The following is a 13,446-nucleotide window of genomic DNA, read 5'->3' as shown; positions in this document are numbered from 1 at the left end:
GCGCTCCGGCGCAATATGTATAAACCCTGTACCCAGGCAAATGAAAGCGCTCCTGCGCTGAGTAAGAAAACAAAGAAAAGCGCTCCAGCGCGATCTCAACAAACAAAATACCAAGGCAAATGCCAGCGCTCCTGCACGGTCAGCAAAGGCATACTCGAATAGTTCATAGAAACACGGAGAGGACGTTCGCTTGGCAGCAGGAGTCCTCCGATACCTGTTCCGATGTGATTCTCGTGGCAGATAGGCTTCAACAGGAAAATGTCAGGATACGAAGCGCCGATCCGGGCGGAACCACGATGGTTATGCGGATTCCCCCGGAAGCGCATCATAGGAGGAGGCGGACCCTCCGAAAGGCTAGACCGCTCCCTCGACTTCAGAGCGGAAGTGTGAATGCGGCATTCTGTAGGAGTGTAGGAGGCGCCGTACGGCAAAAGCCACGACTTGACAGGCAAGCCCGCCTTCAACAACCAATCCTCGAGATAGGGGAAGACTGAAAACCCTAATCTGCGCAGATGAGCTTTCGTGAACACCCGTGGGGGGCTGCTAAGGCCGAGGGGGAGCACGGTAAACTGAAAGTGCTCGTGGCCTACCGTGAACCGCAGGTAACGCCGGTGGGCCGGCAGGTCGGGGATGTGGAAATACGCGTCCTGCAAGTCCAACGCTACCATCCAGTCTTCTGGGTCCAGGGCAGCTAGGACCTGAGCCAAAGTCAGCATCTTGAACTTCTCCTTCCGGAGGAAGCCGTTAACACGCCGTAGGTCCAAGATAGGGCATAGGCCTCCTTTGCCCTTCTTGGGTACCAGAAATTAGTGGGAATAGCAACCATGTCCTACTTCTGGCCCAGGAACGCGCTCGACGGCCCCCTTGGCCAAGAGGGCCGTAACTTCCTTCTGCAGAAGTTGCAAGTGATCCCCCGACATGCGGTGGTACTGCGGTGGCATGGCTGGAGGGGTCGCCTCAAAGGGGAGGGAGCAGCCTCTTCGGACGATTTGCAGCACCCACCTGTCCGATGTGATGGAGCGCCAGTGGAGGAGGTGATGGCGAACCCTGCCCCCCACTGGTGTCAAATGGGCCTGAAAACTCGGACTAGGAGGATTTTGAGGCAGATGCTGCGGGGGCGAGAGTCGACTGACCTTGCCGGTGTCCCCCAGCACCGCCATGGCAGTTACCACGTCCGTGACCGCGTTGAGGTTGGTTCTCGGCCTATGGCTAGCTGGACGTGTGGGGGCGCCCCTTCCTTGGCCAGGAAAGAGACGAAATTATTACAAGAAACAATGGCTCCTGTGGATAGATAGGAACTTATTCTAATAGATATAACGCACAATAGCAATATGGGTGATTAATTAGATGTAAAAAAAAGGGAGCTGTGTATACACTGTGAGAATGTATTAATCAATTCAAGAAGTTTATGTAAATATACATCAACAGTTTATACAGAGTATCAGTAACATTATATACACACATATAATCAAAAAAATTATGGTGTGTCCCAAGTTAATTTTACAAAAAAAGAACCTAAACTGCTATGGTGAAACATAATAATGTGTAGACAACACAAGGTTTGAAGTTTACATTCAGTTGGAAAGAGACGACCAAATTATATGTATAAACAATCAAAGTACAATAGTTGAAACGTATAAACAACTGTTGTGCACAGTCTGTCTCTTTATCTCTGTCGACGGCGTTTCGACCTGAATAGGGTATCACGTCTCTTCAGGACTGGTCAAGGGGGGCACCTTTCAAGGGTTTGCGCTGCTCAGGGAGCGAACCAGTGTGGCACCGTGAAGTAAAGGTGAAAATAAAGACTTACAGGGACCCTGTCCGGGACCCCTAGTAAGGGTGAAGCAAACGTGTTTGAATATCGGTCCGCAGATCCGTATTTTAAGAGGTGTAGAAGTGCTGGAGGAGAGGCACGGGACAGGATACACACGAGGGCGCTCCTGGTATGGATATGGCTGGTAATATAAATAAACAGTTAATGTAGTGTGGCTCAGACGATGCTGGCGCTAAGTGATGGCGTGTGGTTCACGGACGATCCCGGCAGTGTGTCCTCTCCTCTCTGTATGATAACAGGGCCCTATCATCTCCTGATAGTCAGGAATAAATTATGGAGCCAGGTCGTCAGTGAAGGGTTCACCGATCTGCGTCGAAGACGGCGTCGGTTCGACGCCGGATCCGGACCGGGGAGGACGTCGGGGGCGACACCCTTGGTGACGGCGCCAACGGAGGGGTCGTAAAGTCGACCGGCGTCGTCACGGATCCAGGCCTGGATCCTGAGGAGCCCTGCGGCGTCGAGACTGGAGTCCTCGACGGCGCCGAAGCACCGAACGGCGCCGGGGCCACCGGCCCACTTGGGCTCCCAGACGGACCCGCGGGGCCCGAAGGCGCCTCGGCGGGTTGCGACGGAGGGAAAGCGCAACCTTATGGCCGTGAGGAAGGCGCTAATCTCCTCCGGCATTGCGTGCAGCCCAGGGACTGGCAGGTGTGGAGCTGGACGCGGCGCTTGCGGCTCCGGCGGAGCCGCGTGGGTGGTGTTGCCCAAACCCCTGGCCACGTTGCGCGAGCGTCGGGGGAGTCTGAAGAGCGATGTTGCTTCTTCGACTTCTTGTGCCTCGACTTACCTGAGGACTTGGTGCCCGACAAGTGGTGTTGACTCGTCAAGCGGCGATGACTGTGGCCCCGCGACCGGTTCCTCAACCTCCTCCTGGACCGGGACCTTGAGCGGCGCGGGGCCGACTGCCGGAGCTCGAGACGCTTACGGGACCGCTCCCGCCTAGCCTTCAAGGTCAAGGCCCGGCAGTTGGGGCACGACTTGTCATCGTGGTCGGCTCGAGACAGTAACGGCACCGACGGTGGGGGTCGGTCACCGACATCAATCGGTGACAATCGTCGCACGGTTTGAACCCAGGCATCCCTATCTGCGCCGCGAGTCGAGGAATCAACTCGAGAAGGATCCAAAAGAGATCAAAAAGTTTAGTCAAAAATTGACTAGGAGTACTGCTTTTCCCAGATCTGCGATTGCTGGCGCGGAAAAAAGAACTGACGTCAGCGCTGAGGGCGGCGTCTAAGTACTCAGACGACGTCATACCGGTGATCACGACGCCGTCGACGGACGTGGAGCCGCATATGACACCTACCGACGCGCAGGGGTACTGCTCGCAAAACTTTCTGGATCCAGTCTGACGCCTCGGGATATTTTAAGGTAAGGAATCTAACACTGACCTGTTTCTTTCAGATATACACACACTAAAAGTATGCAGAAGTAGAGATAATATGAGACATACAGCGCACACAGAGATCTAGGGAATTCTGGGCCAGCCCTGTTTTATTAAAGACAGGGGTGCGTTAATGACGGGTTGTTCATTTATGAAGGCTTCACTTCTAGTAGTTACTATTTTAATCCCACGATGTGCTGGTATAATCTTTATTCCATTTAGGTAACAAGTCATAAAAGAGACAGACAGCTCTAGTACAGATCACAGAAGTGCAAAAAAATGAAGGCACTTCTAAAAATGGGATCCATTTAACTTCCATTCTGAATCCGAAACCAATGTAAAAAAAAACAAGTTTAAACCAGCTCCAAATTAGAAATTCCCCTAACTTTATGAGAGAAAGGGATTTGGTGACATTCAAGTTTTAAAAGATGATATCGAGATGCCATCTACTTTATAAGACTTTTGGGGGAAAAGCTGACAAACGTCACAAAATATGCTCAAAAGTCTGCGGGTCATTTCAGTTAATTCTAGAATATGAAAATTAACTGCATTTGTTGGGCCAATACATTGACCGATTACATGCTGAACTACCGGGCACTCCCTGATGTGTACCAACAAAATGGACAGTGTGTATACATGCACGGGAGATGTGGTGGGGGAGGGGGTGAGAGCCAATTACCCATTGTGTGTCCTCTCCCATCTGGCCGGATGCATGAGAGACAAAGAGAAGGAAGCAGAAATATTAGTCTTATATCATAGTCTTATATACTATCATTGCACCACACTGCACAGCCTCCAAACCAGCAGGTGAGATTCTGAGACTGAGCTCTAACCATGAAAATAAAAACTGCATTCATCTTTGCTGTCTCTCGGTTCATTTCAAAAAGTAAGTATTTATTCAGTCTTCATGAACTGTACCATGCAATACTCCCCACCCCCGCCCCGTTTGAAAAAATAAAAAGCCAACAGTGCCACGTTGACATCAAAGCGAAATACATCATCTTCACCATAACGAACAGTCAATACTACAACACTGCAGGAACTAAAACAGTACACAAGCTGTAAAATTAGCACACAAGCCCTCTCACTATTACTGTCAGCACACCCAGCAATGGAGCACTTGCATCATTACACAAACCGTTTATTAACGTTTATTTGAAATTCTAATAGGGGGCCCCAAACTGTATTGTACATCATTCTTAAAAGAAGTTTTTTTTACCCTGACACCTCACGAGTCAACGCTGGTCAAAGTAGCATGCAAGCCACCCAGAGAACAACGCTTGCCATGTGGGAGACTGCATTGTGTCTAAGGGTGTACACAATATGCCTATATAATATTTGCCAGGGACACAAAAAGAAGCAGACCAGGTGCCGTAGAGGAGAGGAATCTAATGTGTCCTAGAGAAAGCTTTAAGAGGGTGAAACATTACCATCCATGTCAAGAGGGGTCTTGGGCTCCGCCTTTCACTGCTCAAGATGGGCCTGTGGTTCTGGAGGAGCAGAACTTGCCTACTGTGAATGGTGCTCAGAATAGTTGATGACCTGATTGAAGCTGCGCTTTAGCAGTCATAACTTCCCATTACGAACTATGTGGACAAGAACATAATGTGAAGGACAGAAAAACTCCAACGTAGCATGAAACTGTATAGCGGCAGCAAACCATAAATGAGGACTCAGAAGGCAAGTGAGGGGTCCAGAGCCCAGTAGTGATGTGCAGAAAAGACATGACATGTGTAACCTTTGTAACAATGTAACCTGTAACTATGATCTGATGCTCATGTAAAGCGCTCTGATACCTCCGGGTCTAGCCAGCGCTATATAAAACTTTTTAAATAAATAAATAAATAAACATGTGGTCCCTAGCAAAAAAGGATGTGTAGTAAGATGTAACATTGAATTGCGATCATTTACATGCAATTGTATTCTTATTGTATGTTTCCATTGTCATCATGTACTACCCTGGTTCATCTTCCTGCAGTGTGACTGAGCACGTGCTTCCCCACACACTGTTGGAATGTTGTCAATGTTCGATGCAGTAGAAGCGGGTCTCCTTTTGAGTGAATATACGTGTTCTTCTTACCTCTCACTTGTCCCCTCAAGTACGGTCTTCTGCACCACTACACTTCTATCTGGGGACAGGGATCCGATGCCACAACTATTGATTCTCACTACGTTTGAGTTGGTTTGCCGCCATTTCGGCTACTGAAGTCTGAAGTGGGTTGTGCATTCGCCACTACTGCATGCTGCATTATGGTGCATCCCCGCTGCAGTAAGTTCCTCATGGAGTGAAAGAACGCGGAACTATCAACAATCTATGAAGAGTCCTGCCTCATTTTTACTTCAGTAACTCTCCTACCAAACCACCTCCTTGCATTAGTCCATCCTCTCAGGGTGAAGGAACCTTCTGGAGCTTCAATTCCTCTTTATGACCAAGCCCCGTTGATTGAGCTTTTGGCCCGGTTCTGATTTCAGCTATGTTAAGCATTTATACGTTACATCTTTCTTCACTGTGCTCTCACAGTTGATTCCTCAAATGCCCTGATGCAAAAGTAATGTGACAACTTTTGCCTGTGACAAGTGAACTGTCAGTATTTCACAGTACTTTTCATCCACATATCAGTTCACATATTCAACCTACCACCTCCACATACTTTTTAGGTCGAGCCTGGACAGCGCATGCGCTGCTTTGCGAAGCATGCTGTATTCAGGTATGGACTTGAAGCTCCACCCACTCTCCGCCCCAATTTTCTATTGGCTTGTGTCACTGCCCATGTAAACTGTGGCTTTTCATTGGTCAATAGGCTTAGTAGTCCCTCCTTAGTACCGCCATGTCTTATGTTGTAACCTCCTATGAGGACTCCCCATTTTATGTGTGTTGTTACTCGGTAGGCTTCAATTAAAGACTCTGAGCACTATTTTCTCAAATAGCTTTGTCCTGCCAGCTGTCACAGGCAGGACACGCTCTCTCCTAACGGTTTGAAAAAAAATCTTTATTGCACAGGCGCGGAAACGCGTTTGCAATCCAAATCTAATAGGACTCGTATTTACGAGAGTTTAAGCTATTGCCTTTTACAACACAAATAAAAGGCATTGTCATTTATAATGCCAATAACTCAAACTCTTGTAAATGTGAGACTTATTACATTGCAAATGCTTGTTTTAAATTGTGAGACAACCCTCAAGCAATTTAATTCAAAGAAGTGTTATACGCACAACTTGCCTTTACAGAAAGGAATATCACATCCAAGGTATATGTTGTGGCTTACAAAGTCAACATCCTAAAGTGGACTGAACAGCAGAATATTAAGATGGTAATACATTCATGAAAATGGCCCTTCAGTTTTATTGTACAGCTGTTTGATATTTCTTCAGGACTTGATGGATATGAGGAAGTTTTCAGCAACAACATTGAGGGTTTAAAGTCTTTTAAACATCAATCCATCTTCAAGTATGATGCTTTCCTGATGAAGCATCGGGTTTTCTACCCTTTCCCATTCCAACTCCCGATTTTCATCTTCTATATTCTGAACCTCTGGCTTGCGGAGACACTGCTTATGAGCTGCTGCTGCGATCAGATGGCCACGTATCACTAGCATGAAGGTGCTCCAGACACCCCGCCACACTCATTTATATTAAAATACTCACTAATATGTTGGCCAATTTATTCGCGGTGATTAGATGCCTAATCAAAGATGGGTGTAAGCGCCAATTGCGAAGGGAAGTCTATGGGACCTATTGCCAACCACGCCAGTACTGGAGCATGGTCAGAGACTGCTGCTGTTTCTTTTAATGACACTAGAATCTCAGAAAGGAGGGATGTGCTAACCAGTATGAAATAGACATGCAAGAGTATCTTGTAGACAGGAGAGTAATATGTGTACTCTGACTCAGAGGGGTGCAGCTCTCGCCGTGCATCCTGAAGACCAACATCCGTCAATGATCACCTTGATCACTTCAAACTTGATTTTTTGTAGTTAAGGGTTCCCTCGTCATCGACAGTGGTGTAAAGTTCACCTCTCATTAGATAGTGAATTTCTTCAAGCGGAATGGTACAGAGCACTTAAGATCAGAGCCTGCTCTAGGACGGTGCGACTGGTGCCACTGCACCGGGGACTGACTTCTTGGGGCGCCGTGTTTGCAAGTTTATTTTGGTTTTTAAAACCGCTGCCGGTGCCTTCCTCACTTCCAGCAATTTCCAGGCAAAAATAAAAAGTCAAGATAGCTCTGGTGATTAATGTTCTTCCTGTAGCGAGATCAGAGTTTTGCCTAGTTTCAGTTTTGAATGATCATAAAATAGCACAGAGGGGTAATATGTCGGCTGAAAAGAATGTGTACCATGCAAATCACATAGTGCGTATAATGTAAATAGGTCAGTGGGTTACTGCTTTTCCAAGAGATTTCCCTTTGTTAGTTGCAGTTCATAAGTTAAAACCCAAATACAGAACAATGAATTATGAAATGTCATCAAATAACTGCATGTACACTGCAAAGTATAGATTAAAGCATGGAACAATGTTGCAAAAAGCTTCATTTGGGTGGAACTCAATTGTTATTATTAAAAAGAACCCCCGACTATGGTGTTTCGTTTTCAATCCTGAGTTTGTGCTTCATTAGACTTAGCACTCTTAAATTATGCTGCCTACCAGTATGGATGACATGTCACGCCTACACCTTGTAGGCCTCTGGCCTATGTAACATTTCCTATAAGCTGATTAACACACGTATGATTGATTGTTTATGTGTAATGTGTGTGTGATGCAAAGTGCTCTGACACCCTACACTGGTATGAGTATCGCTATAAAATTATTTAAACGTATCTGATAGAGAGTGGTAATGAACACTTGTGGGGCACGGTTAAAAGGTGGCGGTGCGAGAATCCATGGTGGAGGTAGTCACCAACCTATAAGTCACCCATAAAGCAGGCCTTTCAATCCTGAAACCAGGATGCTCGGTTATAAGTGAGAGAGGGCCCTGCATGAGCAGGATACCCCTACAAACCCCAGAATCGATTCTCCAGGCCTTGTAAGTGCGGTCATCCATTTAATACATATAGTGGACATCAAATCAAATACGAGATGTCTAACTATATACTGGCTGCACCAAAACAGGTCATGTTTCATAGCAAACATATTGGAATCCAACCCCAACACCGATTCCAGTGTTGGACGTAGGATCTCATGTACTAGGGGCTCCCGTAGGGTACCCTCCTGTATTCCCAGTACCAGCCTTTTAGAATCTAACAGCAATGCTGCAGCCGACCACAGACACAATTCTGCCCTCCTGCTGCTGAGCTGCGCTCGAGCAGGGGAAGGTAGAACAATAGGTTTACTGCCACAGGAAGGTGTGACCACCTCCCAGAGAGGACATAGTGTATTGGGCTGGGTGGGGGCGCTTGCCAGCACCACCAGACTGTTTGAAGGGCACATTTTGTGCCCTCCTTGCATACTCCAGTTTGAGCCAGCTCAGGGGGCTGTTGGCTACCGCTCTGGCACGAAACAGGACAAAGGACATGGGATTATCCTCCCCTCTGCCTAGCCCCTCCTCTGGGAGGGATCCTTGAATCGTCCCAACCCTTTCCCTAGGGTACTGAAGGGCTTACCTGTGGGTGGCTCTTCAGATTCATCATGGGAAAAGATTCAAATCTGAAACCACTACAACTTCAACCGTCTGGGCACCTTGGACTTCGTTGGACTTTGCCTGGAACCGAGACCACATCAAGGAAGACTCCTGCTGCTCCTGGTCTTGTCGTTCTGCCAGTCTTTTACATTGTCTGTGCATGTGCTTCATCCAGGTTCTTCTCCAGGCCTGTGGGAATCAGACACCTGAAGAAATCTCCGATAAAATGAAGGAGTCACTCCCCTGCATCTGCAGGCAACGCAACCAAGCTAACCGGTCTGCTGCTCCTGACATTATACGGACTCCGAAAGGCTCAGCAACACAGGTGGTGGTTCTACAACTCCCTTGATGCCTGCACTGTCTTCTAAGCAAGTTTGAGGCAAATATCCCTTGTCGGAATTGCTGGAGCAGAACCCCTGTGCACCACATCGACCTGCCGTTGCCAAGGCTTGTTGACTCTGTCCTCCTGAAATCTTTCGGTTACAAGAAGCTCCATCCTCCAGCATCCTCGTCCTCACCGCATCCTCTGCATCGTGAGCCTGCATCTTTAGTGAGCTGCTCGAGTTCCACTTGCGACTCATGTGCCTTCGGCCTGTGGGTCCCCTTAAGGGTCTTCTTTGGCTTCAGTGGGCTCCACTGCTTTCTCGGGCCTGCTCTGACTCTCCAGCACTTGGTGAGTCCCTCGCACCTTGATGGTCCCAATGATGCATCTTTTTTGTATACCTCGTCTGTTGCTGCTGCCAAGGCTTGTTGGTGCTCCCGCAAGACACCAACACCCTGGTTCTTGACTACTGATGTGGGACAGCTTGTGAACGGCTCCCGGTCTTCTATAGCATCGCCTGGTCTGCACAGCTGCAGCAACAAGGTCACCGTCACTACTCCTACATCTTCCGCCATCAGTGGTCATTGGTCTTCCGTGCCTCCTGGTCACTTCACTAGTGGCATAGACTCTGTCCCATCTGCTTGCAGGCACTCTTCTCCAAGAATTCCACCTTCTTCGCCAGTGGCATCTTTACTAAGTCCTCTACTGTGGTCTATGACGGTTTCCGACGTCACTTCACACTTATGCACCTGGTTTCCTAGTGTGGGTGTATCCTGGTTCCTGGGGTATCCACAGGTGGGGTGACTCTCCAACCTACGGTCTTCCACTGGGTTTCTTAAGGGTCCACTGAGAAGGGTCCTTCTTAAAAACTGCAACTGCGACTTTCCCATTGACTTGTATTGAGCATTCGGCTATGTTTCCGCTCTGCACATAGGCTCTGTGGGCTTCCTGGGTACTTACCTCTGGTGGTTCCTTGTGTCCCCAGCTCTTCTGAGTCTTCTGTTCGAAGTCCCGACTTTGGTCGCAGTTCGCATTCCTCTTCTTTAGTATATGGGTTGGTCTCCCCATGAAGACCACTGTGTATTTGTGCTTTCTTACCGGTTTACATTTGAAATATTGTGTGTAGTGTATTGAAATCTCCGAGTAGGAAATATACCAATGTGTTAGTGAGTGTTGTATAATAAATAGATATTTTTAAAACTACCCTGTGTGGTTCTTTTTCGTTTAACCTACACTATATTATCAGTTCCGGTAAAACAAGCTGCTTAACACTCCTTTCGGACTAAGCCCAAATGCTGCTCTTTACAGCTACCACTTAAAGAGATTTCCAAGGTTTGTCTAAGACCACTAAAATCACCATGAAGGTTGTCTGGATTAGTGCAAGGTGCTTCACTTAAATAAGTGTGCACCATATACTAAGCCAGCCTAATACAGTCACTGATATGGGAGGAGTTGATGAGTAGTGTTTAGAGAGGTGACACCGATTGTCTCAGAAGTGCCACAGAGATGCAGCTTGAGGTGTGTCAGTGTTACAACTCCAGAAATGCTGCTAAGAAAATGTCTGAGTAAGCAGAGGACCAGAAGTTTACTGGGAGGAGTTGTGATTGAAGTAAGTTTTGAGAGTCGATACGAGTGGCTAAGAAAAGATGCACTGGCTTTGTGCTAGAAAATGGCCATTGGTGGAATGGCTCGCGTGGGGTCTCTTGAGTCTACACTACTTTATCCGACCTAACAAGTTCTTCCCATAGAGGTAGAATGCAATAACTTTCAAATGTGATCATTCATACACAATTTTATTCCTACTGTATGTTTCCTGGGGGTGGGGATGACGACGGCCAGAGAGATGCTTCTCTCTGTGCTGGTTTGGAAGGTTATCAGTGTTAGGGTGACCAACCATCCGAAAATTTCACAGACCGTCCGTTATTTTAGTATGATTCTGTAAGGCATCTGGAATTTGGGGTCCCCAAATTACAGACACCTTATAGACCATAAACTAAAATCAAATTGGGGAATTTCAGGAAGGAGTGCTGTTCCCCAGTGACAGGCCCCATGAGTGTAAAAGTTTCCACTCTGGGCCTCTCGCACTTATCTATTTATCTGTAGACTGAGACTGCTTGCAGCAGCTCCTTCAGGTCCTCGCAAAGACTGCGGACTGGCCCATTGTCATTCTGAGACGGCAGACGATTGTCACAGATAGAATGACAATGGGCCCTATTATAGTAACAGCATGTGGTGTGCCTTCTCTTGCACAAATCTTGATTGCAGATAGGGCCTGATGCCGCTTTGCAAAGCTGCGCGCAAACTGAAAATCAGTGACGTGCACGATTGTCTCAACCTCATATAAACTTATTTTGACTTGTACTTATTTTTGTTGTCTATTTACTTATATACTATTGTGGGACCTCCTCTGATCTGTAAAACGTATGTTTTGTCCAGAACTTTTGTCCTGAATTTTGACCGTCTGTCTTGAATTTTTGTCCTGAATTTAATTTTGACCTTCTGTCCTGATTTTTTGTCCTGAATTTGGACCCTTTGTCCTGAATTTTTACAATGACCGTCTTGAATTTGCACCCATGCCAGTTGGTCGCCCTAATCAGTGTTCTAGGTCAGTTGCCATGTCAGTTGTAGCAGCAGTTGTTGGCACTCCTTTTCAGTGAATAAACGCGTTCTCGCCTCTCCCTAGTATCCGTAAGTGGCGCCTGTAGGATAACATGTCAAACTGTGAACCGAATACTGGTGCATTACACAGAGCTGCAAGCTCACCGTACTGCACACAAGTCACCATCAACTGCCGCTTCACTGCTTCCGTCTTTCAGAGTCTTAAGGTAGGCTAACAGAGACTGGCACCGAACACATGTCCTTGTCAGGGACGCGTTGTACTCCTCGGAAGAGAAGTGGCGCGGGTGAAACTATGACGCTGCTGCTTCCAAGGATTTCGAGTTTTCACTTTGCAAGCTATCCAGGCTCTGCTCACGGCTGTGCATGGAAAGGTTTAACTCAAATGGTTCTGTTTTTGGAGTGATCTGGACAGTCACTGCCAGGGCTTTAAGTGGGCTGGGTCTCACTGCGTCTGAGCACTGACAGTTTTTTAAAGGAGGCCTTGAAACCTGTCTCTATCGGGCTCTGTTTTGTGCCCTGGCACAGGTGGTCCGATTTTTTTCGGGACCGCAGTGACCGTAGGCACAACGATGTGCGCGTGCTCACACTGCTCACTTCTCACTTGTGGAGCAGTTATGGCATGACGTCATGCCAAGTAAGCATTGTAGGGGAAGGTAAATCTTTTAAAGAGAGTAATTTTCTCTGGATTTCCCATCTCTTTTTGATACTCAAGACCAGCAACATTGTTGTGGTGTCACCAGGGCTTTAAGTGGAAGCTTTTTCAATATTATATACAAGCCATAGTTGCTGCTTATTTATTTCATGCAACTAACAACCATTTATTTATTTATTTATCTATTTAGTGTGTTTTATATAGCGCGCAGCTACTCCAACGGGGTGTCCCGGCGCTTCAGCAGCTGTGCAGGATCTTACTCGATTGAGGGGAACGTTAACAGAAGAGGAGAGTTTGTAGAGCTCTACGCATTGACAAAGCCCTTAGTCCTGACTTGTAGGTATGATGTTACTTGTTGTGTCATATCTGGAACAATGAGAGAAACCGCAAAATACAAGTCAGGCGGCACAATATGCTAAGTACCGATTTTTAGCTTACGTGTTTTACACCACGCCCTTAATTACATTAGCCACGCCCCTTTGAAAGACTCCCCAGTTTTTTCATCCCACTTAAAGCCCTGGTCACTGCCATTGTGGAAAACCCACAAACAACAATTGATGGACAGAATGCAGAACAAAGTCATACATTCACCCCAGTACTGAGATCTGGGCTACAATCCACCGTTTTTTTGCTCACCATGCCATTCCAGTTTGAACCCAGCCATATGCAAATCAGTATTGACCCTGTGCCTTATGGGAATAGTCCAGCCCGAACTGCCAAGCCACGTCCTCCCTGGAGTGGAAACAAGCATCCTAGGACCGGTTTCGGGGTTTCACCCCTCTTCAGCCAGGATAGCTTGATTCCAGTGACAAGGCGAGCACAGGACCCATGACTAGGCATACCCGTCCCACTTGGGTGACGAATGCAAAAACAACAATTGATGGACAGAATGCATAAGATGGGGTGAAACCCCGAAACCGGTCCTAGGATGCTTGTTCCCGGTTCAGGGAGGACCTGGACCTGGGCTGGACTGTTCTCATGAGGTACAAGGTCAAGACTGATTTGCATATAGCTAGGTTTAC

The 13,446-nt window shown here is 47.3% G+C and overlaps 1 protein-coding gene across 2 annotated transcripts in view; it reads right to left on the bottom strand.

Annotated features, from left to right (window-relative positions):
• Nucleotides 1-13,446, bottom strand: part of AP2B1 (adaptor related protein complex 2 subunit beta 1) — a 662,041-nt gene that overhangs the window by 183,689 nt on the left and 464,906 nt on the right. The window contains exon 15 of one of the 2 annotated variants that reach the window (XM_078679615.1): nt 3,895-3,915. The exons of the other annotated variant lie outside the window; for it this stretch is intronic. Coding sequence (XP_078535741.1) covers nt 3,895-3,915 — 21 coding nt within the window. The remainder of the gene's footprint in view (nt 1-3,894; nt 3,916-13,446) is intronic. 2 annotated transcript variants of the gene reach the window in all.

The sequence above is a fragment of the Lissotriton helveticus genome, chromosome 3_1 (genome assembly GCF_964261635.1).
Source record: "Lissotriton helveticus chromosome 3_1, aLisHel1.1, whole genome shotgun sequence".
Lineage (NCBI taxonomy): Eukaryota > Metazoa > Chordata > Amphibia > Caudata > Salamandridae > Lissotriton > Lissotriton helveticus.
This window is presented reverse-complemented; position numbering and strand designations above follow the sequence as displayed.